The sequence below is a fragment of the Zonotrichia albicollis genome, chromosome 8, assembly GCF_047830755.1.
Source record: "Zonotrichia albicollis isolate bZonAlb1 chromosome 8, bZonAlb1.hap1, whole genome shotgun sequence".
Classification (NCBI taxonomy): Eukaryota; Metazoa; Chordata; class Aves; order Passeriformes; family Passerellidae; genus Zonotrichia; species Zonotrichia albicollis.
Genome location: NC_133826.1, coordinates 22,643,795 through 22,671,543, shown reverse-complemented (window position 1 = coordinate 22,671,543; position 27,749 = coordinate 22,643,795). Strand labels below are relative to the sequence as shown.

Below are 27,749 nucleotides of genomic sequence, written 5' to 3'. Positions count from 1 at the left end.
CAGGGAAAGGAGTGTGTCGACCTAAATTGCCAGGCATTTGTTTATTCATTTAGCAAGGTTCAGAGAGGGGGTAAAAAAAAAGAAACCCTTGTGTGTTGCAAGAGGTTTAGGGGAAGTGACTGCTGAAATCAGAGTATAAATGTTTTGCAAGGTCAGTCCATGGACCAGTGAAGTAAAAAAGCAGTGGAAATAGCACAAAGTAATGAATTAAAAAGTAGGCCACAATACTGGATGTGTTTGCTGAAGGTTTGAATCTCTAGAATGTCGTTGCTGGGCTATGCAGCTCTGCTCGTGTGTTGGATGCATTGTGCTGCACAAAGAGGTAAGCTTTAACTGCTCTCTGAGAGTGTGTGTGAAGGTGGTAACTAAAGCAAAATGCAAAGGCTTTGTAGTTTTTTTTCATGAACTTCTGACAATAATTGACATTTCTTCTGGCAGCTTTTAGTACCTTTAGTATTTAGTGTCCTGTCATAGGATTTTTTTTCACCTATTTATTTTGCTGTTATTAATCTGTTGCACAACTTTTCAAATGCTTTATGTCACTATAAACTGGAGCCAGACAACTGATTTTCTGTTAATTATGTTTGCTAATTATTCTAATATCTAAATCCAGGAAGCAACTGGTAGATTAAAGTAGAAATGCACATTTATAGAATATTATTGTCTGTCTGGAATAACCTGTAAGATGATCTGAGGAGGATGAATGATTACTACATTGACTGAAAAACTTCTAATATATCTATTGACTGACTGGTTTTAGTCTAGGAAAGGAGATAAATATATCCAGGTATGCTTTTTTCATGTTTGAAGAGGTAGCTAGTATTCTGTGTATCTTTTCAGAAACATCTGGTGTTTTCTGTTTCTCTCTTCAGTGTATTTTTCTTCATTTGTTTTTATATTTTTTATCCTTAGTTATTTAATTTGTTTGCTTTATGTCTGAGTTTCTTGGCATAGAGTGTTGTGCAAAGAGTGCTGTGTGGTTTTGAGCTGCAATGTCTTTGCTCTGTTCAGGTTGGTTTTCATTTCAGTTGAAAGTTATGAGGACCTTATTAATCACAAAGATCCAATGGATTTTACTTTGAAAAACTGAAAAGTCAGAAAATTAAAACAACGTACTATCTTAATTAAATATAAATAAATATTGCCTCAAAGCAACTAATAGTCTCATTTTTTTGCAAAGAAGTGCAGAAAAGTCCTGGAATTTGAAACTTAAGTTTGCCTGAATTTGCACTTTGTTTTCACAATGCTTTATTTAGGTCAGGGAGATTGGAAAAAAATATGAATGCAGCAAAATTTGATTTACCCAGGACAGCTATTACCATGCAGGGTCATGCAGGATTCTTGTTTAAGCTTCTTGCTGAAAGTCTGTGAGAGTTGTGGAAAGTCTTCTGAGAGCTGGGTTTTGCACAAGGACTGGAAGCCATTTGCACCTGGATTTGTAATTGTGCTTGCACTTTGTAGAAGCTGCTACAGAATATTGTTGGCAAAAAAGCAGCTTGAGCTATTTCTAACTGAGGTCAAGTCACATGTAAATACTGAATGAGGAATTCCAGCTCTCCTGTCTGTCAGTAAGGAATTTGAAGGTATCCATCCTGTGCATGCTTTTTAATATAGAAATAAACCCCTCTGGTATTGGTGAGGGCATGGTGGAATTCATATAGGTTTGAAGTACAACCTGCCAGCAGATTTCTTCACCTCCAGCCTCTAAGAAACTGCATACACAGATACATATATATAGACTCACATACACACACTCTGACACTTGATGGTCACTCATAGTTTAACATCAGGGCAGGAGTGGGGAAGAGTTGAGATAAAACCCAGCGAGACCCAGCAAATCTTAGTAATGGTGAAGAGACTAAGGAGATTATCTTAAATTGGGGGCAGGGGAGTTTAATGTGAGCAAGAGGCTGCATTCTGCACAGCAGGCAATAAATATATGATATAATTCATAGGGAGGAATAGAGAAGCTGTCGTTGTACTCAATAACCTGTTTTTAAATTATGGATTTCAGTGTGCGCTCTCAGCTTGCAAACTGAAAGTGCCAATTCAAACAAGGTATAATTAGAAATATGTGGAGTTAGAAACATTCTTTTTCTTGCCATTGAAAAGAACTTTTTGGGTAAACTAACAATTTTTAACACATTTGAAAGAACCAGCTAGAGGATTCCTGTTCATTTTGCTTATTCCTACATTTTGCAAAAATGTTGTTAGAATTTGAGTCTGTCTTTTCTTGCTAAAAAAAGCCTCTCCTACGTTTTTTAGAGTAGTCTAGTACCCTCTAGTGCACAGGAACAATAATTTTTATTCAGATGTAATCATTCATAGGAGGGAGAATATTAATCAAAGTAATTGGAAAAAATGGGTGTGGGCACACTCTTCATTTAGCACATCAGCAGTATTGTCAAAGCTTGTCTGATTCTTCTGCCTACTTAAAAGAGCCAAACTAAAGTTATTAAAACTCAAAATTACCATTATTTTCAAACTATACAGTTTCAAATAATGTGTTTTTTTCTTTGCAGCAAATCTTTTTTCCCCCATTTTTAAAACCATTTTATAAAATTATGCCTCTAATTTGGTTGGTACTCCCCTGACTGAAATACAGCAAATGAGTTCTCAACAATGTGTCTTTGTAAACTCAAGTAAAACTCACTTTCCACTCTTTGGGATTTCTAACACAAAGTGAGCATATAAAATACACCTTCTTCCACATCAGCTACTTAATGTGTGGTGTCATCTCTGCAGTGCAGTTCAGTGAGCTTTAACTCCACATCCCTCACAGAGGAAAGATCCCAAAGATTTTTCCCCCAGTCCTATTTCCAGGCAGCACCTGGGTAACCCACAGGAAGGTTTCAGTGAGGGTGCTGCTGCTTTCTGAAACCTGTGAACTTACAGCTGAACTGGGGAGAGGACACCTGTGCCAGGTCTCTGCTGAGTAATGCATCTACTCACCAAAGGATTTCCTTCCCTGGTGGACATTCCTTCTCCCATTTACTTTCTATACAGAGATTTCATTCCTTTTCTAAGGCTTTATTCCTCAGGGCTTGTGTTATTTATTCCTGATGAATGCTCACCTTTCACATTCAGATGGAAAACAGAGTTCATTACATTTAATTAGCTAGGCTGTTCAGAGACCGTTACTCTGGGTGAAACCTCATCTTCCAAAATGTGTACATTTCAGTCACCCAAGACCTGAAAATTAGTCGCTGAAATTAGGGCAATTATTTCTTGACAAAATCCTTTAATGTTTCGTTAACAGTTTCCCAACATTTGCTTCTTTCCTCTTTCGTCTGACTTTGCTCTTTCTCAAGGTGCTGAGGAACTTCTTAATAAAATAAATTCAGGTTCATTTGTTGTGGTTCATAGGGGCATGGCTGTACATTTCATGTGCACTGAAGGAGGCCCAGAAAGGAGCTTTTGGTCAAGGACTCTATAATATTGAGCTAATAAGAAATACCAGACACCACCATCCACTCCCCAAACTATGCTTGGAAGCTAAAGGTCAGAGTGAATACCCAGAATTAATTATATTGTGTAACAAGGAACTTGTAAGTCAGGAACAAGAGGAAATAAGTTTTGGAATATCAGGTGATCTGAGCCTGGAGAGAAAGTTTAGGCATTGTAAAGGTGAGAGGTTTGGCAGAACATAATCAAATGACGTGTGAAATAATGTCAGTAAAGGTGGTGGTGGGTGGAGAAGAAAATAGTGTGAAAGGAGACTGCAGAGTGCCCAGAGTTGTTCTCTGTGGCAGTGGGAGGACAGGCCTGGAGCAGCTGCTGCACAAGGAAGGGCAGGAGGTGTCTGCAGTCCCAGCCAGGGCACTGATCTCCCTGCAGGCTGTGTAACTAAAATCTGTTTAATGAACCATTGCTGTCCTGGATGTTTCCTTGGCACCTGGCTGTTCCTGTGTCCTCCTAAATGTCTAGTCACATCCCTGCAAAATGTGCATCCTTGTCGCTTTCCTATTTTGTGCTGATTCAATAGCAAACACTCATCACAAATGGCCCCCTTGCTACATTTCCTACTGCAAGATTGTTTTGGTGTTTGTAGCATGTACTTCAGTCACCAATGTTTTTATTTAAAATTTCTAGCTTGTGAAGGACCTCCTCCTAGGAGAGTAAAAGAAGTGCCTGCTAAAACCTGGGACAAGCCTCCCTATCCCCATGGGACCCAAGCAATTTACAATTGTCGGCCTGGATATGTAAAAGTTGGGCGAGTTGGGTTTCGGTGCATTGATGGAGTGTGGAAGGAGCTGAGCCCAGGGACAGAATGCAGAAGTAAGTATTTGTGCAAAACATCTGCAGACATTTGATCTGGCAGACCATATGCCTTGCCAGTGATGTCAATGTGAAATTGTGAATTTATGACCTTTACTCATAAATTACTTGTTTCTGCACTCTTTAAAATATCACCTTAAAAAGGATATGTGCATAAGGGAACTTCTTTTAAGTTCCTTTTCTCCAGATCAAAGGATTTATTTTTTTCTTTACAGAAGATCTTCTTCTAGACCAGCCTTACTAACCCAATTTACATTATTAAAATCAATTATTAAGTTCTTAGAAGCTTGCTTTCAAAAATTTTTAGTCTAAGCAGGATAAAGCACAAACCTGGCTTCTGAATGTGAGTCAAGAGACAGCTTATTCAACTATTTCTATGAAAGATATCATTTCTTGCAAGTGGGAAATTATTTTCCCTGCCTTTTCTTTTAAGCTGTAATTCACAATTAGGATGAGAGCTGCTATTTATTATCTCTAGCGTACTGTGCTGAGAGTTTTCAAGTATCACACACTCTCATACAGAATTTATTATTGAAGAAATTGAAGTTTGTTATCATTAGCGCGTAGATACTTCTTTTCTGTAATAAATGAGCTTTGAACACAAAGGAATTTTAGAAACAAGGGGTTATGATTGTGTATCTAACATGCAACATTTTTCCTAGTACAATATAAATATTTGGTTTGAGAATATAAGTCCTGGGTGTTCAGAGAGAGATTAATACACACCATGAGTAAGAATTATTAAGTCACTAATAGCTTTTTTTACATTTTTGACTGAGCGTCTGTCTCAGTGTTCAGATTTCGTTGCGTAAGCAGTGAGTGAACAGAGCCCTTCCAGAATTTGGTTTGCAGGATGTTTTAGCAAATGCTGCCACCCAGTGAGCAGGGCTGCCACCGGCACGGAGCGCCTGGGGAGAGGAGGGGATGCTCTGCTCAGCCTGGGGGTCCCTCGGCAGGACAGGGGCACAAACACTGATCAGGAGCTGCCATTTCCCCTGAATCCCCCTGCAGCAGCTTTGGGGCCTGCTCAAACACATCTTTGTTGGTAAAAACGGAGGATGTTGGTAGGCCCCAAGAATTAAATTGCCTTGCTTGACAAGAATCAGGAAAGATTTCTGCTGAGGAGGGGTGATAGGTTTCAGCTGTGCAGTTTATTTTGCAGTCCATGTTATGAGATCAGAAGAGGATGAGTGAGAGTGTTCATCTTTTCCACTCTTTTGGGAATCCAAAGCAAAGAGCTAGGGCCAGGCCATAAGGAAAGTCCTGTGGGGAGCTTTCAGCAGCAGGCATAAGGACCAAAAATAACTCCTGTGCCTTTGGTCACCCTACTTCACTCAGCACAGTCCCCAACAGAATTCAGGAAATTTCATTTTTGATTGTGAATGGATTCTCTACTGGAGGCCTTGGTGCAGATTATGTCACAAATTGTATGAAAATTGCCATAAATTTGTCATAAAATTGAATATGAGTTCAGCCTTTTTAAAGGAATAAAACATCCTGATTTGTGGTTTGGGGTTTGTTGCAGGTAGGTTGGTTTTGTTTTTTTTGAATAAGCATACTCTAGTATGTTATCATTGAAAACTATGAAAATAGTGATAAAAAGGAGATGTTAATCAAACTTCTGCTGAACATTTCCGAATTTTTGAAACTCCGAAAGACCATACTCACTACTAATTACTGGAAAAATGCTGTCTTTCTCATTTTCCCTTGTCTATGTAGGGTGTAAGTAAGGCTTTTCCCCTTTTTTTTTTTTTCAACCAGATAAGCCCTGTGGACATCCTGGAGACACTGACTTTGGTTTCTTTGAACTTACCAGTGGAACTGAATTTGTTTTTGGTGCCAGAGTTGAGTACAGATGTAATGATGGGTAATACTCATTTAATTCAATGTATGAGAATTAACATAAGGTGTTAATTATACTGTCAGTTATACATTTATTCTCTGTAATACAGTTTATTAATATTTAATGCTTGCTTACATGTTGTAAAAATGTTTGAAGGAAGACATTTCTGGCAGACTCACGTGTCTTCACTAAATGCTTGAAAGAAATTCTCTATCTATCTTCTCCACTGAAAACTGCAGCAAGTCAAATACATGGTATTATTGTGCTTGTGTCTGGGTATTTTCCTCCTGAAAAGCAAATCAGCTTTGGTACAGTGCTTTAGCCATGCTTTTGCAGTTGTTATCTTACTGGAATCTAGCCTGAGTTCCACAAGAGAGTTCCAAAAATCAATATTCTCCTTAATCCCTTCAGTTCCTCACTGTCTTTTCAGAGTAGCTGTCCCTCCTCTGAGTGCATTTGTTATGTAGCCAAAGCTCTCTGTCTCTGTAATGAAGAAGCCTTCTTCCTTGCTCCTTCCTACTCTCTGATTTGATTTGAAATTTTTCCATGTGCAATCAAAAGACAGCACATAGGGAAAATACAGGTAAAATACTACTCAGTGCTGTCACATTTTGGTTATTCTATGCTGGAACACCTGAAGCCATCTTCCTCTGCTTCAAAAACAGCAGCACTGTTGTTTCTGTCACATAATGAAAGTGTATTTTAGCATTTTTTGCCTTTTATTTGGTAAGGTACCAGATGCTCAGCCAAAGGAATTACCGTGAGTGTCAGGCAGATGGATGGAGCAATGACATCCCTCACTGTGAAGGTAAATGGAGCTTGACATTAAATTCTCTATTAAATTGTCTTTTTATCTGTCTGATGCTATCTAAAATAGTCTGTGATTCCTTTACTAGTATTAATTCACCTATGTTTAAAGTCGAGTTAGGCAGCAGAGAAGCTCTTACAGTGACTTCTCAGCTCTTTTTGGCTTTTGTTAAAAACCCTTCCCAAAGTGGAGTCCTGTCACTTCCAGACAGGCTTAAAGCTCTCCCCCAAAAGCCCTGACAGAATAGCTGCCTACAAAACATGGTTGCCAATGGCGTTTGGGATGATGAGTTTCAAGCCAGTGTGAAGGTTTGTGTGTTTTTTAGCTACTTTCCTCCTCCATCCTTGTAAACATCCTAAGCATTAAGATTTTGTTAAGGTCTCCCTATTAGCATACTAATGAGGAAGACATTCAGTAAGCCAGAGTGAGAGCAGGGGGGACAGAGACATCAAGACTTAATAGACTGGATGGCTCAGATTATGGTTTTAGAACCTTTTCACCAGTTTCAAGCCTGTATGATCATGAAAATAAGGTTCCTGCTCTTCACAAGGATAATTTTTAACTGCTTTATTTTAACATATGTGGGCAGCAGTGACATTTTTGTTTGGGTTAAGCATCTGATGTCAGGAAAGGGTCTCTAAGATCAAATAAAAGTAGATATCTTGACAAGAGTTTGTTGTCTGTGGTTTAATATTTCTGTGGATTTAGATACTTTGCGTTTAGTTTACTGGATTTTGAGGGCACTCACACTTAGGTATTGAGGTCTGTCTGCACCATATGGAGCAAGGGTTTCCAACATTTTTGTCATGTCTCATCAAGATACTTCAGTTTCAAAGTCCTCCTAAGTTATTTCTGTCATGGTTGAGTTTTCACTGAATTAAATAAAGAAAGAATTTGTAGAGTGCCCTAAATGTGAAGAACCCATGAGACAGAATATGAGCTCATGGAAAAGGCAGATGACTTCAAAGATGGCAAATGTCAGAGAGAAGCAGCTTTGGTAAACAAAACAAAATCCACTTTTGTACCTGCTCAGTGATATCCATGGAAGCATCTAAGAATGAGCTTTGATAGTCATTTCCCCCCTTAATAAGACATATCTGATGAGATAAGTTAATTCTTTTTTTTTTCTACAGGTACATAACTGGGAGATACAAGAGCTCTAATTAATGTCTGCCAATGTGTTTGTTTACTTTAGTAACATAATTGCTTTGATATCCTTAATGAGAATTTTTGGTAATAACTGAACTGAATTAGAATTTTAGCTAATTACACACTATTGTAGGCAGTGTGTAATTCAGCACTGTTCCAGATAGCAAACTGTCCATAGCAAACTCAGTTTGGCACAACTCTAAGCGAAGTCAACTGATTTTGGCAAATTTTAATGGTGTCAATCAAGGCTCAGCTAACAATAATTTAGGTTGGGTGAGATCATCTAATTCAGTGGATGCTTTGTCTTATTTTTTTTTATATGTGTAAAGAAATTACAGTGATTTTTCTGTATTTTAACTTTTTTGTGTGTCAGCTTATTTTACAGACATCAAAATTACTTTTTTTCCTTTCCTTGGTTTTTTTTTTTTTTTCCAGTGATAAAGTGTTTACCTGTACAAGAACCTGAAAATGGAAGGATAATTATGACTGGTGCATTTGAGCTAGGCCAAGAATATTCCTTTGGCCAGGTTGTAAATTTTGAATGTAATGCAAAATACAAGCTTGTTGGAACTAAAGAAATTGTTTGCTCTGCTAATGGAGAATGGAGCAGCGATGTGCCTCAGTGCAAAGGTAAAAAGAACACTATTGACTCTGTGTCATTAAGATGCTTTGTTCTCACAGACTCCTAAATCATGGCCACCGCATGGGAAGCCACAAAGTTTTCACTTTCTCTCACAGCAACTTAGCTTAGTGTGTGTAAAAAATCTCCAGTGCATAATATGAAAAAGTAAGTTAAGAAAGAGAAATATGATCGTATTGGATACTAATTTCTAGGATAATGGAGCATCTGTTTGTTCCATATTTTTCCTACAAGCTGTATATTTTGCCAGGCTGCACACAAATTCTTTGATATGTCCGCATAAGAGTCAACCAGTTCAGTGTTGATTTAACTAAAGTAATCAGAAACAACTCTGAATCTGTGTAAACCAAGTTTAGTTAACAAGTAGGATTTTAATTCTTAGGGTACATAGAATTAAAAAAAAAAGTTAGATTTTTCTTTCCTCACACTAATGTGTTTGGAAAAGTTGGAAGGTTTGTGTTTAGTTTTCACAGAACCCCAGAGTCAGTGAGGTGGTGTGGGACTTCTGAAGGTCCCTCAAAGCAATTAGCTGGGGCAAGTTGCTCAAAAACATGTTCAGTCAGCTTTGGATATCTCCAAAGATGGAAATGCACAGTTTCCCATTGCAGTGGTTGAACTCTCTTTAGTGAAAACTTAGCAGTGGCATTTCCTGTGTTTCATTTGGTGCCCATTGCTTCTCACTGTATGGCTAGTGGCCAGTGACCTTTGCTTCTGCCTGCCCCACTGGAGCCAGGAATTGACTCATGTAAAACAGATTGCCCTCCTCCCCCGAGCTTTCCTTGCTCCAGACTCTCTTAAACCTCTCTCTCTATCTGTCAGTTTTTCCAATTCCTTAATTATCCTCCTGTCCTTGACTGGATCTGCTCCACTAAGTCCTGATCTTCCTCTGCTGGGAGTTCTGCCCTGCAGAGATGTGGAGGGGCAGCATCCCCTCCTTTGGCCTTGGCTTTTCCTGTGGAGCCAAGAGTGTTTTCTTTGCTGCAAGGGCCCACTGCTGGCCCCTGTCCAACCTGTCCATCAGGACCACCAACTTTTTTTTTCTGCAAAACTGCTTTTCAGCCAGTCAATCCCACACTGCCCTGCCTGCACTGGTGGATGGGATTATTCCTCCCAGTTTCTGAAAAAAGAATGGATGGGTTTGGATTGTCAGGGTATGAGAATGAGTCCCAGGAAGATTATGGCAACCAACACTTAAATATTCAGCACATCAAGTTTCTTAGATTATTTCTATGTTATTTGATCATGAAGTATGTGTTTAGAAGAGCAGAATACATGTCAGGATGGCAAATATATTTATGGCTTGTTCACAATTCCAGTACTGGTTTTTGCTGCTTAGAAACCCCCATTTACTGTGTTTTGTACAGCCTGAAGTGAAATTAAATATTTATGCTTGTAACATTTCCAGAATATAGTGAATTTCGTTAAACAATGACCGTTCTCATGAGCAATATTTCATTTTAAACACAAAGTAAATTTAGTAAAAAATCCAAGAGAACTCTTTGGTGTCCTGTTCTGTGACCTCAGAAACAAAACATTGAATATCTTCTGGCTTTATGAATGCATTTTTAGGAAACTGCAAGATCATGGTGGTTTTATTTGGTTTGGCAAGGAACTGGGAACATTGATGTTTTCTTATAGATATGAAGCATTCTAGTATCAATTTTCAGATACTTTAAATTCTTTTCTCCTTTTGATATCTTGATTTAACTAATAGCCTACTGGCTTTGAGAGCACAATAGGTCTGTTGGAAATTACAAAAAAATTATCTGAAAAATAGAAAATCCTAAATTTCAGCTACCCTCATGTCTTATTTTGGAATGTCTTCTGCCTTATCTCTTGATTCTAAATCCATTAAAGTACAAATCAAAGCCCTGAAATCTGTCTCATGAACCAATTTGCAATTGAAGTTATGCTACACCACATTTTCCACCTGGAACTCAGAATCAAATAAATGCTCAAATAAGTTCCAAACAACTTCCAAAGGCAAAAGTTTTTGTGAATTCAAATTAACCCCCCTACACCCCCCCAAAAAAAACCCAAAAAACCAGACCAAACCAAAAAAAACCAACCTAAATTTTATTTTAATAGAAATTTATCCTGAGCAACTAAAAATTAAAATATGTGAATTTTTGTCTGTATCAATTTCAGAAATTAACTGTGATGTGCCAGAAATTCTTCATGGATATGTCCGTTCTCCAAGGAAGTCTTACAAGGAAAATGAGCTACTGCAGTTTTTCTGTGAAGAAGGATACAAATATGGGAGCAAAGCAGATGCACTGTGCACTGCATCAGGATGGAATCCACCTCCCTATTGCACTGGTCAGTCTTCCCTAAAGTAGTTTTGCACTTTAGTTGGGTTTGGAAGTAATTTTAGAGATTAAAAAGTTCATTCATGACAAAATAATCCATCCACATCCAATATCCATGAAAACTGGAAGGATTAAGTGCTGAGGGGCCCAAAGAACTGGATAAGAGTTTTCCATAAAGAGCAGGAGCAAAACCAGAATCTTGAGAATCTCTACAAATTCATATATTTACAATGCTAAAGGTCCCTATTTTTTTTTAACTCTCAAATGCCTTCTGAGCAGTTCATGTGACAAATCCATAATTCCTGAGGCTAGTCCTGTTTGACATCAGCCCTATGGGTCATGGATTTTGCTTCAATTACAGCACTTAAAGGCTGTATTTAAATCTCTGAATATGCATGTCATATCCCAACTGAAATAGTTTCATGAAATTTTGGAGAATTTATCAGTGCCTTGAATTTTCTTCAAGAAATTGCCAAAATCTTGAAACTGGGAAAAAAATGTTGGCAACAGGGCAACATGATAGGATTTTATGCACCACCCACCTTCCTGGGACTTCTTCCAGAAAGACTCCTTTAGAAATAAAGACTTGTTGTCAGTCTTGGAACCCACTCAGTTTTTGACCTTTCTGATTCAAGATTAGTAATGTCATTAGTTAATGTGCATTGCCAACAGTTTGACAACATACTGCTTTTAAGGAGTGCCAAACAAAAGGACACTCATATGCTGGGCTCTGTTACTTGAGGTGTACTCAGACAATGGTTCTGGATCCTACTGGGTGTATCTCTGGACCTAGAGGGTCCAACAGGGCGTGCATGAAAACTGATTCACCCACCCCCACACCACAGCAGCACCAACTCGTGCTTACCTTACAGTCATCCCCTCCCAGCCCTCAGGGTGCTGGTGATATTTTCTGAACTCGAAGAAGACACAAAACCCCCAAAGACAGGAGTTTATAAATCTGTTAGCCTGACTTCTTTGAGCATGAAGGTATCTTGAGTTTTTAGAATAATATTCTTGACCTTTTTCAGTTGTTGAAGTACTTCCAGTGTCACTGAAGGACACTAATCTTAATCACACAACCTTTGAATGATCTGTTCGTAGTCAAGTATAATTATTTCTGCATTTAGGACTTGCCAGTGAAATTGTCCTCCTTTGGGACAATGTCCATAAACAAGCCCAGCAAAACCCAGCTGCAGATCTAAAGGAAAAAATTAGGTTTGGTTTGATGGCTTCCAGTTCTTTCTCTAACCATTCTGTTTGCAATTAAGTTTTAATCTTCTAATTAACATGACATCAGTAACAGCTGTCACTCTTCTCTTACAGAACCACACGCTTCTAAGAAACACCTTTTTTAACAATTTTATACAGTTATGGCCAATATAGTATGGAAACAAGAACTTATGCAATAAATTTAAACATAATCTTTTTTTTCCCCTGTTTTTATTTAGAAATTGTATGCTCTCCTCCAGTAATTTCCTCTGGGAACTTTATACCTCAAAAAGACAAGTACACAGTGGGTAATACAATCACAGTAGAGTGTGATGATGGGTTTCATTTTAAAGCAATAACTGGCAGAAGCACAGCTGAATGCACCAAGAATGGCTGGGTGCCTGAACCAGCTTGTGTCCGTAAGTAGCTCTCATCAGTAAAGTTACAATGTGGAATTGTTGGAAGTATCTCAGAGAAAATAAGAGCAAAATTTGAGCAGCATTAAATATGATAGTTGCTTATTTTTTTTCTTTGTACTGTAAAGCTTAATTTGATGGTTTAGAAAAATCACCTGTAAAAACAATGGTGTAATCCAGATTTACATTGTGTTTATTAACACCCATATTACCTCTTACTGTATTTGCAAATCTGTTAAAATGGGCTACAGTCAGCTCACTGTCAGGAAGGTTTGTGCTCCACCGGAGGAATAGCATCCCAGTCAGGGTTAGAGGACATGGGGAGTTTAAAGTAGCCAAACCACAGGTAATGATTGGAAAATACCTTTCCTTCTAGTATCACAGCTCTAGATTTTTACTTGTAATTTGATGTTATGGACAGTCACAGGATTTTATCTATTTTATAGCCTGTCAGATAACAAAGCAAGGGATTCTTGATGGTTGATGAGTTATTTCTTGGGTTAAACTTCCCATAACTGCAATGATAGTTTTGCCCAGTAGGCACTGTATAAAAAAACCAAATATATAAATTAGCGGGTAGTTTCAAAATTTAACACTCTTTCATCTTTGGTCACTGAAAATAAAACTTCAAATGTGAGAGAAGCCCTGATGAAATCAGTCTTGTAAAGGAACCTTTGGATAAGATGATTAGAGCTATTTCTGAAACATGTTCTTTTAGTATCTGAGTTTTCTCTTATCAGTTGGGTTCTAAAATTCAGGTGTCATTCTGAGCCCACTTCACTCATAATTGAATTGTCTGCTCTGCCCTGGCATGTAGACTCTGGGTCAGAACATTTGGGAGGAGCCTGGGTAAACTTGAATGGAAGTTTCTGAGAATCTCCTCCTTCTATCCTGGACTTTTCCCTGGAAAGGATCAGTTATTTTGTGGAACCAAGAGAAGAAAATTAGAATGCTGCAGCTTTAAAATAAAAATGAAAAGAGTCAGGAAGAGCTTTTGGTGCAGGAGCCCTAAAGTTATAAATGGAGGTGGCAGGAGTCATCTCAATGTTAAGAGTTCACAGTTCAGTTTCTATACCTGAGCCAGATGACTGGGCTCCCTTTATGGTCAGAATAGTAAATTTAATCAAGACTCTCTCCAGTGCCATCTCACTGTACAATGAATACTAACTTTTGGTCCCACAAATCACCCTCAGGAGTCTGCAGAGAGTGCTGGCTGGATTTCTGCTGGTTGCAATGGAATGGAGGGAAGTAACACAGCTGTAGGCAAAGGCCCCAGAAGCAGAGTGTGGTTGTTCCTGCACTCCTTACCATCTTCCAGGGTGTGCAGTCCTGGTTCTGTCCATTTCTGAAAATTCTCAGATGATGAAGCTGAATCTGAGTTGTGTCCTGAGATTTTTATCGTGCATGTATTGATATTGTTGCTGTTCCATTCTGTTTCAAGGGAAGCCGTGTGAATACCCACCTATAGAAAATGGCAAATTAACTGATTCACATGAGTACTATAAAGACTATTACTTTCCAAAAAGATTTGGACAGACTGTACAATACCGCTGCCTCAGTGGCTATTCAACCCCCACTGGACATTACTGGTCTCAAATTACCTGTACTGAAAGGGGCTGGTTTCCAGAGCCAAAATGTCTGAGTAAGTACATTTCCACTATATACTCAATTCTGGGTTAATTATCAAAGATCTTTGCAGCAGAACTTGTTCTGATGGAACACAAGACAAAACAGTTGCTGAAAGTCAAACTGCTTTAGGTGACCCCTGGAACTGCACCCAGACTGTCTTCCTATCTGCAGAGCACAAAATGTCACCTGGGGACACTCAGATATCATGCTTTTGGATTTTGAAGATTGCTTACTCCTGAAAATATTCATAAGACTAAGAAATATATATAAACCTTCCTCCTCTCTGGCTTCTGGTAATATGAAAGTATATACTTTCATCTGCACTACTGCTGCACACACAAAGTTTCTACTCTATGTAAATATATTCTCCCTTCTGTGGCTTGGGCACTTTGGCACTTAGTCTTCATCTTCTCTGAAAAGTATTGCCTGGTTCCTTTGGAAAACTGAATTTTAGAGCTGAAAAGGTGTCACACTTTTGCAATAAGCTGAAATGGATCATGGTAACAGCAAGAGAACCAGATACACTGATTCCAATTTAAAATTAATTGGACTTAAAATTAATCTAAAGCAGCGAGATGAGGCCTCCTCTCACACATCTTCAGTCACAGCAAAGTACCTACCTACTGGTAGGGCACAAAAGTGGACTACAAAAGGTTGCTCTTTCCTCATTGCCCTCAGTGGAGTGGTGCTCAGTGCAGGAGATGAGTGGAGCCCTGCCTGGAGGAAAGGAGTAGGCACTCAGGTAACACAGTATAGCATCTCTTCAGCCATCTGCCTTGTGTCTGGGTTCTTGGGGACAGGAGGCCTTAGAGCCAGCGTGCTAAGCTGTTGCTAAAATCTCTAGAGCTGGTTTGAGAGGCTGCTACACTTCCACAGAATGATAAAATCTCCTGGAGGCAAATGCTGGAGTTCACTCTGGGCATGCACCAACATTTTAGAGACGAACGAGAGCAAACCGATGTGAGAAGCACTGAAGTGAGCCAAGCTTGCTTGTTGAACGATGAGTAAGAGATTTTTGGTTACTAGGCCACCTCTTATTACTTTATGTAGCAGCTTCCAGTTCTGATCTTGTGGTCCATTAACCACAAGGCACTGAAACAAAACACTGCTTCATTCAGATTTGCACACGAGTGTCTTTTTGTGACACAAGGCTACAGAAAAGTGCTTGGAGGCCTGTTTGTTAGTAACAGTTCTTAAGGATTCATTTCCCTCAGTTCTTACTGTAGAAACTTGTGTGGTTAAATGTACTTTCCTTCCTCCTTTAGAAACATGCTTCACTGGACAGCTGGTAGGCGGTTATTTCCTGTACAGGAACAGTTATTTCATGGAAGGTGACAGAGTCGGATACACCTGCCACCCCGACTTCCAGGCTCAGCACAACGAGGTCACATGCACCAGGAATGGCTGGGCACCTCCTCCCAGGTGCACCCGTAAAAGTGAGTGTGCTTACACTTTGGTGAGGTTTCTAGCTAAAACTATTTGCTGTAGCAGTAATTTCTGAAAATGAAGACTCTCCTTCACAAAATGATTTAACATACTACAGAAGTTTTCTCTCAGAATATAGGTCTGAAACATCCAACCAAGACTTCCATTCATTTAAATTACATATTAAGCATCATGTATTAACAATGTATGGAATTAAAAATATATTCAGTTGACCATGTATTAAACAATTTTCTCAATCCTACTGCTGCTTCTCTTGTCATCCTTCTGCTCTGATTTTTATGCATGTAGCTTGGCAGTGCTTTACTTGGAAGAAATCTTGTCTCTTTCTTTCAGAAAAGTGCCAGGATATCATTGTTGAGAATGGCTATTTGAACTCAGATAAGAGAACATTCAATTTAAAGGAGGAGATCCTGTATGCCTGTCACGCTGGGTTTGTGACTCCAGAAGGACAAGAATTAGGACACACACAGTGCAAAGAGAGCGGCTGGACTCCACCTCCAAAGTGCATCAGTGAGTAGGAAAAGGTTTCAGGGCTCCCTGTCATTGTCACCAGTGTGTCCTGTGGTCATGGTATTCTGTGATGTTCTCGGGCCTCACAGATTTGTCACTTTGACTTGTAGAGGTTTCTTAATGGGCAGAGGGACACTCAGATAGAGAGCTGATTCTCCAGAGATTAGCCTCTCTCAGGCTCCAAGAAATAGAGAGAAAATATCTTCTTGGATTTCTTTAGCGCTGAGTTAATGGTAATCACTGACCTCTTCAGTGGTTCTTCCCTGATACAAGGTACATTTCCCCAAATTTACTCTCAGTTTATGAAGCAACATCTGTGAACCAAGGCATTCCACCAAGAACTTTATTTAAATGTGACAAAACTGAAGACAAAGAGGGTTCATTATTTCAAAGTTCCTTCCTCTCCTGAACCAGGTGTAGTACAGTTGGAGACTTAATCTTGTATTGTTATATGTTGGTCGTAATATTGACCAACTTTAGCTACTATTTTATCTTGTCCTTTTATTTCAGACTGCCTTTACCTAGGATTTTGTGGCTTTTTTCTGACTCACAACTGACCATGGGAACAGCAGGACAAACCATTTGCTATGAGACCTAAACTTATATTAATGATAATACTGATAATGATAATAATATGTAGCTAAAGGAAATAATTGAATCTAAGGATGAAATATTTACCCTAAAAATTACTTCTAGACAAAATCTGGAAGATTAATACAATAGATAATATGTGAATATGCTGCATATTCTACAATAATATTCAGACAATGTAGAATTACTGATATTTCAAATATACCTACAGGGATGATACTTCCAAAGGGCAGTGTTTCTGGGTAACTAAATTCACTAACTTTGTTTTATTCTACAGAATCATGTAAAGCACCAGAGAACATTTTGATTCCCTACACAAATAAAACTGTGTTCCTGCCTGAAGATACAATTGAGTATTCATGTTTGGAGGGATACAGGACTCCAAATAACATGCCAACTGATACCACAACATGTGGCAAAAATGGAGAATGGAGTCCAGAACCTGAGTGTCGTGGTGAATATTTTTGTGTTTGCTAATCACTGTCACTCTCTGTATATACTCTGTGAACCTTTTTTTCTTTAAGCCTTCCTTTGGTTTTGTTCTAACCAGTAGCATTTCATGTACTTTCTGTAGGTTGTCCACTATATGTTAAAATATTTTTTCTCTACAGAAATCGAATGTATGTTGCTGCCATTGAGAAATGGGAATTTCTCTCCCAAACGGGGTAAATACCACAGTGGAGCTGTTGTGACATTTACCTGTGCAAAAAACTACGTAAGGGTGGGATCTGCCTCTTCTCAGTGCTACCACTTTGGATGGTTTCCATCACCACCAGCGTGTCAAGGTAATTCTGCAATACTGAAACTGAGCTGGTAAATGGCTTGCACAAAATATTAATCAGGTTATTGACTTTAACGTTGAAAACTTGTTCACAACTTCATAAATAATGTGCAGTATAGGAATGATTAATTTGAGTAGTGTCCTCTCTTACTGTATTCCAAAGGTCCTGGTTTCGGCATTTTAATATTGATACTTATCAGATAATGCACCCTGTGCTCTTTTTTTTCTGATCATACAAAATTGAAGGAAAAAAATGGTTTTGGAGGTGACACAGACCTGGACCCAAAAAAGAAAAAAGAAACCCGGTGAAGGATTTTCCCATGAAATTCTTAATTTCACATAGTAGGATGAGTACATTCATACAGCAGGAAAATATGCATCCCTTTACTTAGTGTTCTTAATTTAGCACACAACTTCCTGGCATCTGAGAAGAGCTTTGTGTTGCTGGTGCTGAGCCCTTTCATGAGGTACATCAGCTTTCAGAAAGGTTAAAAGAAAAAAGGGACCTCCCACTCAATTACTTTTTTGGTGATTTTTACTCTGTCGTCCTTTTTGCTCACACTCTTTTGCATTTAAAAGCAAGTCTGTTTCATATATTTGGCTCTTTAACTCAGGAACATTTTAAGCTCCCTTAATAGGAGTTCCACTCACTGCATCAAAAGTGAATTCCTTTAATATACAGTGTGTATGGAGGGCTTTGTTTGGGTTTGTTTGTCTGTTTTGTTTTGTGTGTGTTTGTTGTTGTTGTGGTGTTGTTTGTTTTGGGTTTGTTTTTTTGGAGTTTTTTTCTGGGTGATTTTTAGGACATAGGTTATTCCTTGCAGAATTATCAATTTTCTTATTTTCTTTCAAGAATACTGAAGTTACCATTCTTGTTACACTTTTTTTACTTTTCCCTTAAAACGGGGTTGGTTTTATCAAACATTTTTCTCAGAGCAGGCATTGACAGTGCATGGAAGTGAGAGACAAGAGTGAACCTGGTCATATGTATCTGTTTGTGATCTACAGCCCAGCACAAATCCAGACATTCAAAGGCATAAATCAATCACCTGTTTAACCTGTTTCTCTGCTTTTCCTTCACTTTAATTGATACATTCAATATGGTTTATGTTGCACTTAACATATAATTGTGGTGAAAGTACTGAGTTCAGAGCATAGACTTGATCTCTTGATTTCAGTGAGTGTCAAAGGCTGTGGAGCTCCCCCTGAAATTCCCAGTGGAATAATTGTTGGTGGCTCTGTGGAACACTACCAGCATGGGGCCACAAAGCAATATGAATGTAACAGCGAATTTAAGTTGGTTGGATCAAAGGAAATAGAATGTGCTGATGGACAGTGGTCAACTCCTCCCTCCTGCATTGGTAAGCTACACAGCTCTTACTTCTGACAAGTCTGTAATTCTCTGCAGTCTATTACCTCATAGATATTTTCACAATTAAAAATATGTATTAGCAGATGTAATGTTCTGTTCAAAGTAAGAAAATAACAAAATAAAATTGCATGACAAGCCATTACCTTGTGCTGTCACTACTGCTGTAGCAGAACTGCAGATGTCATGGAGAGGTGACAGTTCTGCAGTCCTGTAAGAGACCCTACAATGGTTTCAGTCAGAATTATTTGTAATAATTCTGACTGAAACATTATGAATGTGCAGGTGTATGATCAATTATAATTTTGACTGATCACAGCCAGTGATTTAGGTGACTTGAATTAATTGAAGTTTTCCTTACTCTGTAGTGTGAACTGGAACTACCTGTGGATCATGCCAGTGTTGGAAAAAGAAGGGAAAAAGCAGGAAAGCAATTTAGCAAACTGGCTAAAAGATATACATACCCCAGCTGTGTTGAAATTTAGTTGCTACAATTAGTGGGTGTAGGTTTGGTTCACTAAATGCAAATATAGTTATTTTAAGGTTTTTTTTCAGCTATTGATATGTGATTCCTGTATTATTATGGAATACTTTTTCTCTTTTCAACAGAAGACAAAATGCCCTGTGACTCACCTTCCTCTATCCCGAATGTTGTTCTGCATCAGGCGGACCAGGCCCAGTATTCACATGGGGATGAAGTAACTTGTACATGTAAACCAGGCTCTGACAATACTGAGCAAATGAAAATAAAATGTCTTAATGGAGAATGGAAGCCTTTACCTGTTTGTGCTGGTAATCTGTTTCCATAATATTTCCGATGTGAGTGTAATATAGTTGCATACAAAATTTGACTACAAAATGGACTTCAGCCATCAGTATGTAGCCAGACATGCTAGAGTTTAATGCATCAAAACTGAGTGGTTTTAATTTACTCCTTTTAAATGGAAGCAAGTCCTTCATCCTGGAAAGAATCTGCATCTACAGCTTTGTAAAGGGAAAGAAATAGACATTTGTCCAGTGGTTAAAGTCAATTATTAAAAGGAATTAAAAGTAATGTTAATAGCCAATGTTAACTTGTTAAGCTTGTCCCACCATAACCACTTTTATGTGGATTAGTCCTCTCACGGAGTGACAGAATGAGTAAGGTTGGAAGGGCCCCAGTGGGTCAGCTGGTCCAACCTCCCTGCTCAAGCACCCACCCAGTAAAGTTCTTCCTCAAGTTCACATGGAACTTCTGTACAAATGATGACATCTTCATCATTATATATATTGTAGGATCTAAATCTATTTTTTAAGCTCTTTTTATTTTTTTTCAGATGCATTCCCTCAATGTGTAATTCCAGAGGATGTTTTGCTGGTGTACTCTGGCCACTATTCCATGTCAAGAAGGAAGACTGGGTTCCAAAAAGTTATACGTTATAAATGTCCATTAAATGATGAAAATGTTAAACAGGCAACTTGTGTGTCTGGGAGATGGACACCAGAGATTGCATGTACAGGTGCGTTCTTACCTTTGGACCATTTCTTTTGATGCGGGCATGATAAATGCTCATTATGAAGGATTCTTAGCACTGCTGTATCCTTAGGCTGAAATAGAAAGGTTTACTTGGTTATATCAAGGGTGGTTGCGGCCATCAATGGATCAGGTAATAGGTTTAAAGATGCACCACTTTAGTAAGGCAGACATAATGCTCTCTACTCTGACAATTGGAATGGTTGTTGCTGGCACTTCTGATGTGAGAAAAGATGCAATGATAAGTTTAAGCTTAATTCTTCAAAAGGCTTTACCCCAATGCAAAACAGAGAGCACGTAGCTCAAGCTCCAGTCAAAGTTCCTTTATTTCCTCTAAACCTTCAAAGTTTTTCTTGTCTATTTTTTCCCTCCATTTTCCAACTCCCTCCTAGTGCAACTATGACAAAAAAGCTGAGTTAGCCAGTGAAAAAGCACAGACCCAGAGGAGGCTGCCCATATGTAACACACCAGAGGTCAATGTCTTCAGGGCTGCCTTTATGCATGGCAGAACAGGATATTGTCTGTAGAAAGCGTGATTGTAAAACAACCATTACCTCATTTCTCACTTTGGTTATACCACATTTGAAGTGGGAAAAGTATGGCAATCACTGTCTGTTCCTCAGTTTTCTGGAACCACTAGGAGCAAGACACCAAGCTCTGAAAGGCTCCTCAGATCTCTGTCCTACATCTACCTCATTCTCTCCCTTTTTCTTTCCTTTGGCAGAAAGAGTCCTTCATTCTTGGAGTGGAAAAAATTTAGCCTATTTTTTTCTTTTCTTTTAGCTTTCTCATTTAGCTCTATCAGCTTAGTCTGAAGAAAAAACAAAACTCCAGACTTTGGTTCAATTTTCCTAAAGGAGTTCATTATAGAGAGAGGAGAAGCACAAAAGAGTGTGCAGCTGTGTGAGAAAGAAAGGAAGGACTACAAGAAACTCCGTCTTAGCTCGGTGTAGACAGCTGTGACAGTCTTTTCTATGACTCTGAAAGCATATGAGCAGCTGAAGGCAACTCTGCTGTTTCTGAAGCAGAGCCAAATGATCATAGTATTAATCAAAGTTTGAGATAGCTATTGGAGTTATCTAGCACCAGTGTTGGTTTAGTTGTTTGTGTTGTAATCTCTGCTGAACTGCTACACTTTTTTTTGTTCTATTGTAACATAAATATGTGTCCTCAGCTGAGAAGAATGTGTGCCCACCTCCACCTCAGGTCCCTGGAACTCAGCAGACAACAGCAGGAAGAAACTTCAGGATTGGGAGTAAAGCATTTTTTTCATGTCCTGTCGGTTTCCAGCTCGTCGGTACAAAGGACATAACCTGTATAGATGGGAAATGGCAATCACCACCTCACTGTGAGGGTCAGTACTGGCACATTTCTTTTCCATCATTTTGTTATGAATGTCTGTGTTACTCATCTGCAGTCATCATGAGCAAGAGAAGCTGCTGTAACTTACCTAAGATTTCCATGGACAGGGAACTGCAGGAAAGCAGTAGAACATAAGTTGCTAAAAAGGTGCAAACAACTGCAGTTTTTTCATTTACACAGACTTATCTGAGATGGCATATACAATTTTCAGGTAGTCCCTCAAGAGCTGTGTGCTTATTTTTTTGTTTAGTATATTGCCTAACAGAGTCTCAGTTTTGACTGGAGGCCTCAAATAATGTCCTCGATTCTGTAAATTATTTATTACTTAGTTACAGTTGCAATATTGATTTTCTTGCATTATTGTTTTTCTGTGTTGTCTGTGTTTTTTAGAAAAACCATGTTTGCCACCAGAATCTGTAGAATATGCTGATGCTCCCAGGCTTGAAAATCCAAACTTAAGAATTGAAAGAGAAGGGAAAACAATGTATCTGGCTGGTGCTAGACTTAAGTATGTTTGTCGTTCTGGATACATGTTAAAGGGACCAACAGAGAGAAGTTGCTCTATGGGAAACTGGACTGCAGCTCCTTCATGTTTGGGTAATATCAAAAATTACTTTTTTTTGAAGTACGTTTCAGAATTAACTGGAAAGAATTGTAAACTGGAGATGGATCATTAAAAGTGCATTTGTCTACTTCATATTTTGCTGTGGAATCTTCCATCATGGATGTCTTCAGAACAATCTTGATTGGATGCAAAACTGACATCCTTAATGCAGCTTAGTTTTTAAGTATTCCTTAATATTCTTGTAGTCTTTGCTCAGTTCATATCTCTCCCAGATAAGTCCTAGGCATATCCTCCTGATCCAAAGATCTCTTTTCCAGAGTCCACTGGTGACTAAAAGTGGCTGTGGTGCCTCAGGGCTGGAAATCGCGTCAGGGTAGCAAGGGACAAAGGCCTCTGGTAAAACATTCTGGCATGTTTAGAAAGAGAATTGGAGTGTTTCAGCAGCTGAAGTCTGTATATTTGGGAGAATGATTTCTTTAATCTTCTGTATGCTACCTTTTATACATTTATTAACTAATTATAATTATATAATCCACTGTTAGCAGATGGTTGTGCTGATGTTAGAAATAGCTCTCCAGAGCACCTGTTCGATGCAGTAAGTACACTTCTTCAATGTGTATCACACACATCAGATTTCTGTTATCTTTTCAGAAATGCCGTGTGGAAGTGTTCCAAAAGTTGCCAATGCTCAGTTTGAAGGCAGAAAGAGAGAATCTTATGAGCCTGGTGAAACAGTTCGCTACCAGTGTGGTCCAGGGTTCCAGATTGTTGGTTCCCCTGAAATTTTCTGCAGGAAGGGAAATTGGACATCACCTTCCAGTTCACCCTTCTGTAGAGGTATGGGTTCTACTTCTAAGTAATCCATGATCCTTCTTAGCATTTCATGTTGTGAATTAAGATAATTTTTACTTGGTCATGCAGGTGAGTCAGGCCAATAGAGCCAACAGGTGACTTGCTTTGAATGGGCTGCTACCACACCTATTTTTCTGGCTTCTGGAAAACGACAAGCAGGGTAGATCAACAAAGCAATAATCTCCCCATGGGCTGGAGCTGGTAGCTGAATCCTGGCTCTCTTGAAGTCAAGCAGGCAGATATTAGGGAGGAGTCCAGCATCCTGGCTGCAAAGGAGCAGATAGCTCTGGGGCAATGGGTCTTATTTTCACATCACTAGCATGTCAGTTGCTGACAAGCACCTTCAAATAGTAAATAAATTGTGTTACTTTCCAAACTAGTGGCACACGATGCTGTGCAGCACAGCTGGCTGATCTCTGTGACCTCTCTTTTTAGTTTTTATAGGCAAACACTACTGGGTGCTGAAGCATTGCAGAATAAACCATATAATATATCAGAATAAACCTTCTTTTTCTACCTTTAGAAAATGGTGTGCATTCCTCAAAGTGCTTTTTGCCCACCAGGAGCTCTGGAATGTAGTAATGTGTGAGTTTTGTGTTGCCCACCAGGAGCTCTGGAATGCCAGAGTGCTGTGGGTTTTGTGTCTCTCACTGCAATCCCTCTCTCTGCAGATGTCAGCTGTGGAGCTGCGCCGGAGATCCCCGACGCGCGCATGGCAGACGCTCCTCAGGAGAGGTACCTGCCCGGCGCCAGGGTGCACTATCAGTGTGAAAGGAACTTCCAGATGATGGGTGCAAATTACATCCTTTGCTCAAATGGTCAATGGTCAGAAGCCCCAGTTTGCAGAGGTAGGAATCTGTGCTTTCACCTTGCCTGTTAGCGTAGAGGCAACCAGTTCTCTACTGAAATACTCTGAAGACTTTGCCTTTTTTACTTGTTTTCTTTGGCTACCCCAGCTTTGAACTTGCTATTGCTTCCTTGCACAGAAATTTAATTAAACTTGATGCTTCTACAGATATTGAATATTTTCAATAGCAAAAAATGTTCCTGAAGCAGCAGGGCCTAAGATGTGCTGCTCTGTCATTCTCCTGTATGCTGTTGGTATTTCCCCAGTGGCTGTCACTTCAGTGACTTTCAGTGGACACACACCTAAGGGCTTCTCTCTTGTGTTTGAAGCTGAATGGAAGCAGCAGTAGGACAGAGAAGCAGCTCTTCTTCTGCAGTCCTCCACTCTGGCCAATGCAAAACCTAGCAGAGCCCCAGATCTAAACCATGTGAGATCTGCTAGGGCCATGGAAGTGGAAAGATTGTTCCTGTGACAAGGAACACTCAGGAATGCTCCAGAGTCCCCCATTTCAATCTGTGGCTGCAGGGTGAGCACAGCTCCGTGGAGCTGGCTGAGCTTACCCAGCCCTGAGCAGCCCAGGCTGACAAGCTCCTGCAGCATGGCCAGCCCTCTACTGGAGAGCTCTGCACTCCAGCAGGGAATCTGTTTGGCTGCTACCCCTGTGGTTTCCAGGAAGGCCAGGGCTCCCCAGGGAATGACAAGGCTGGTGTGGTTTTTGTATATAAGTACAGAAATACTGTCTTTCTCTAGAAACTCTCATTGACCCTGACATCTCCTGAGAGTCCCAAACAGTGTTCTGCTGCCACTGCCACACCTCATTGCTTCCCCCATGGTGAACTCCTCTGACCCACCTGAGGCAGAAAATCTGTACAGAAATTGTAACAAGGCTAATTCCTTTCACTTGTGGTTGTATAGATGAACATCTTAATAACTGGAAAGGTGACTGCAGCCGTGGTTTTTTTCAGATGTGAGATGTGATCCTCCTCGACAAATTGCTGGTGGTAGCATTGATGGTATTAGAAAGTCAAAGTATATGCCTGGAGAGAGTGCAAATTATCAGTGCTGGAAAAATTTTAAGATGACTGGGCCTTCTACTGTAGTGTGCAAAAATGGGACCTGGACAGAGCTGCCAACATGCAAAGGTAACTTCTCTCTGTCTCTCCATTCAGCCTCCTGTCAGTGACAGCATCATGAAGCTGCCTCATTGTCATTTAGCATCTCAGTGCCCTCACGGTGCACAGCTGCCATGGCTCTGGCACACTCAGAACAAGACAGGCCATTCCCCAGGTCTCTGTTCAGATGGGGTGAATTTACCAAGCTGAGGTACCCAGGTGGCTTCACTCAAGTGGGCCAAGTGCCACACCTTATGCAGGACAGCTGCAAGCACTTAAACTGTGCTCAGAGGGGATGAGCTGGCAGTTGTGAGCCTGAACTTTGGAGAAATGAGAAACTCTTGCTCCTGCCAGCTGTTTGGTTCTCTGCTTTACTCCACTTCTCTAAGTAGTGCCAAGATAGTGTGGGTGGTATTTCTGACCAGACCTTCTCTGCAGCTGAACTTCCTCTCTGATTGGGAAATTTCTTTCAGGACAAGCTGGGAGATGTGGCACACCTCCAGTTATTCAAAGTGGAGAGCTTCTTCACTTCCCCTTGCTAGAATATCAAGAAGGTGATACTGTGGAGTACAAATGCCCAGATTTCTATATCCTGGAAGGATCTCCTACAATCACCTGTCGCAATGGGCAGTGGACAGACCCCCCAATTTGCCGGGGTAGGTTGAAGCATGTGCTGGGGGGCCAAAGGCTGTGTGACTGCTCCTCTTGTCTTCTTCTGAGACCCTGAGGGCGGCACTGGTGCTGGGACTGAAATGCTGGCAGGGCAAATTGGCAGCGCATCCTCCTTTTGTCTCAAAGGAGTTGCTGCTAAAATTCAGCTTGTGGGCCAGGAGGATGGGTCTGAATGAGTGTCAGTGCTGGGGAAAACCAGGAGTGCCTCTGTGATGAGAAAACAAATTTAGAGAAGTACAGAGCAGAAGGGAAGGAGGGATCTCTCAAAAATATATATGGGGAAGTTCATTGGTGTTTGGTGTCTTCCCCACCTGTGCTTCATTCTTCCCCTGCGTGACTGGCAGTGTGACAAGGCTTCTCCCAAGGCTTTTTTTTCCCCTTTAGCTTGGGTGTGAATGTCTTTTCTGTTGCAAGTAACAGAGGGTCAGAGCACACTTGGAAGCGTCTTTGATGTGAAGGACTTCTGTAGGCTCTAGGAGCAAAGCATGTGGTGTGTCTGTATGAAGTACTGACAATTCTTTTCTTGACTTTTTCAAGTGGCCTGTACAGCATCAAAGGAAGATATGGACAGAAACAATATTGAGCTGAAATGGGGTGGCCTAGCCAAGCTGTACTCCACATCGGGTGACTTTATCCAGTTCCGCTGTAAACCAGGATATTTGAAACATCCAAGTAGTCCCAACTTCAGAGTCCAGTGTGTGGAGGGAACACTGAACTACCCATTGTGCACACTGGGAAGTAAGTAATCCCCTCTTTGCCTTTGCTGCTCTGTTGTTGCATTTTTAGTGCTGAAGGGAAGCAGAAAGCCCTTGGCTTTCCTGGCTGTGAGCCAGGGTGTGGGAGCTGCAGGAATAGAGGGGCAGTGTCCTCAGGATGTCATTGCCCAGCACACCTGAGCTGGGGAAAGGGCACCTGGGGCACTCACAGGGGGTCCCAACAGAGCATCAGTTGTCCAGTGTGAGATTGACAGGCAAATAACAGAATTATTTTTCCGCAGGGAACTGTTTTCTGGATAGGGACACTATGGAAGCAAACAACATTCAGTTGCAGTCACCCAGGCAGTCAAGCCCTCACTATGGCTCAGGGGACCCTGTTGTGTTTGAGTGCAAGCCCTACTTCCGGCCGGCTTCCCAGAGGCAGAGTTTCAGCACCCAGTGCCTGGATGGAGTGATTCCATATCCTCAGTGTCAGTGTAAGTGCTTGCTGCCAAAGACACGGGGCACAGGCTGTAGGAGGCAGTTCTGCTGACATTTCCTGTTCACTGCTCTGAGGAGCCCCTGGAGTCTGTCAGGATTGGTATTGATGCCTTTTCCCCTTTTTTTCTCTTTACACAGAATTGTTGTTGTTTGGGTAAAAGGAAATGACATGAGAGAGCCCAGCTGCAGCAATGACAGAGACCTCAACCAATCTCCTGACTTGAGCTCAACTTTTCCTGGTGTTTCCCATTTTGCTGTGCTTTGTTTGCAGCTTAGCCAATTCTGTCTTGGAATTTGTTCTTGGTTTTATTACTGGATGGTTGTCTTTGCATATTATCCATATTAGATCTAGTTTTGTAAACGTATTTACATTTTATGCAGAAAAGGGTTGTGCTTACATTTTATCCATTCTTTCCTGATCTCACTGTTATTTTATTAATAATTGTGGCCTGAAAACAGGCTGGCTTTGGTGGCATACTGAGACAAGAATTAAAGATGACAGTTAATTTGATTATCAGCACACAAAGCATATTTAGCCTTGTCTGTTCCTACTTTCTTCTCTATGCACTTGCTTGGAAATGAGTCTGGGCTGAGTGTCCTGAGCAGAAAGAGCAAGTAATGGAGTCTCCTTTGAACAGCTTGAGGCAGTCTC

The 27,749-nt window shown here is 40.1% G+C and overlaps 1 protein-coding gene across 1 annotated transcript; it reads left to right on the top strand.

Moving 5' to 3' along the window:
- Positions 1-106: 106 nt before the first annotated feature.
- CFH (complement factor H) lies at positions 107-27,608 on the top strand. Its single transcript, XM_014267103.3, has 24 exons — positions 107-322; positions 4,093-4,278; positions 6,040-6,145; positions 6,853-6,929; positions 8,514-8,708; positions 10,867-11,037; positions 12,476-12,655; positions 14,094-14,294; positions 15,547-15,717; positions 16,061-16,237; positions 17,106-17,282; positions 17,440-17,613; positions 18,788-18,970; positions 19,588-19,770; positions 20,295-20,477; positions 21,666-21,845; positions 22,244-22,450; positions 23,070-23,255; positions 23,942-24,118; positions 25,083-25,259; positions 25,703-25,885; positions 26,439-26,639; positions 26,899-27,093; positions 27,236-27,608. Coding segments are annotated over exons 1-24 (3,933 nt in total). The 5' UTR covers positions 107-261; the 3' UTR covers positions 27,238-27,608.
- The last annotated feature ends 141 nt before the right edge of the window (positions 27,609-27,749 follow it).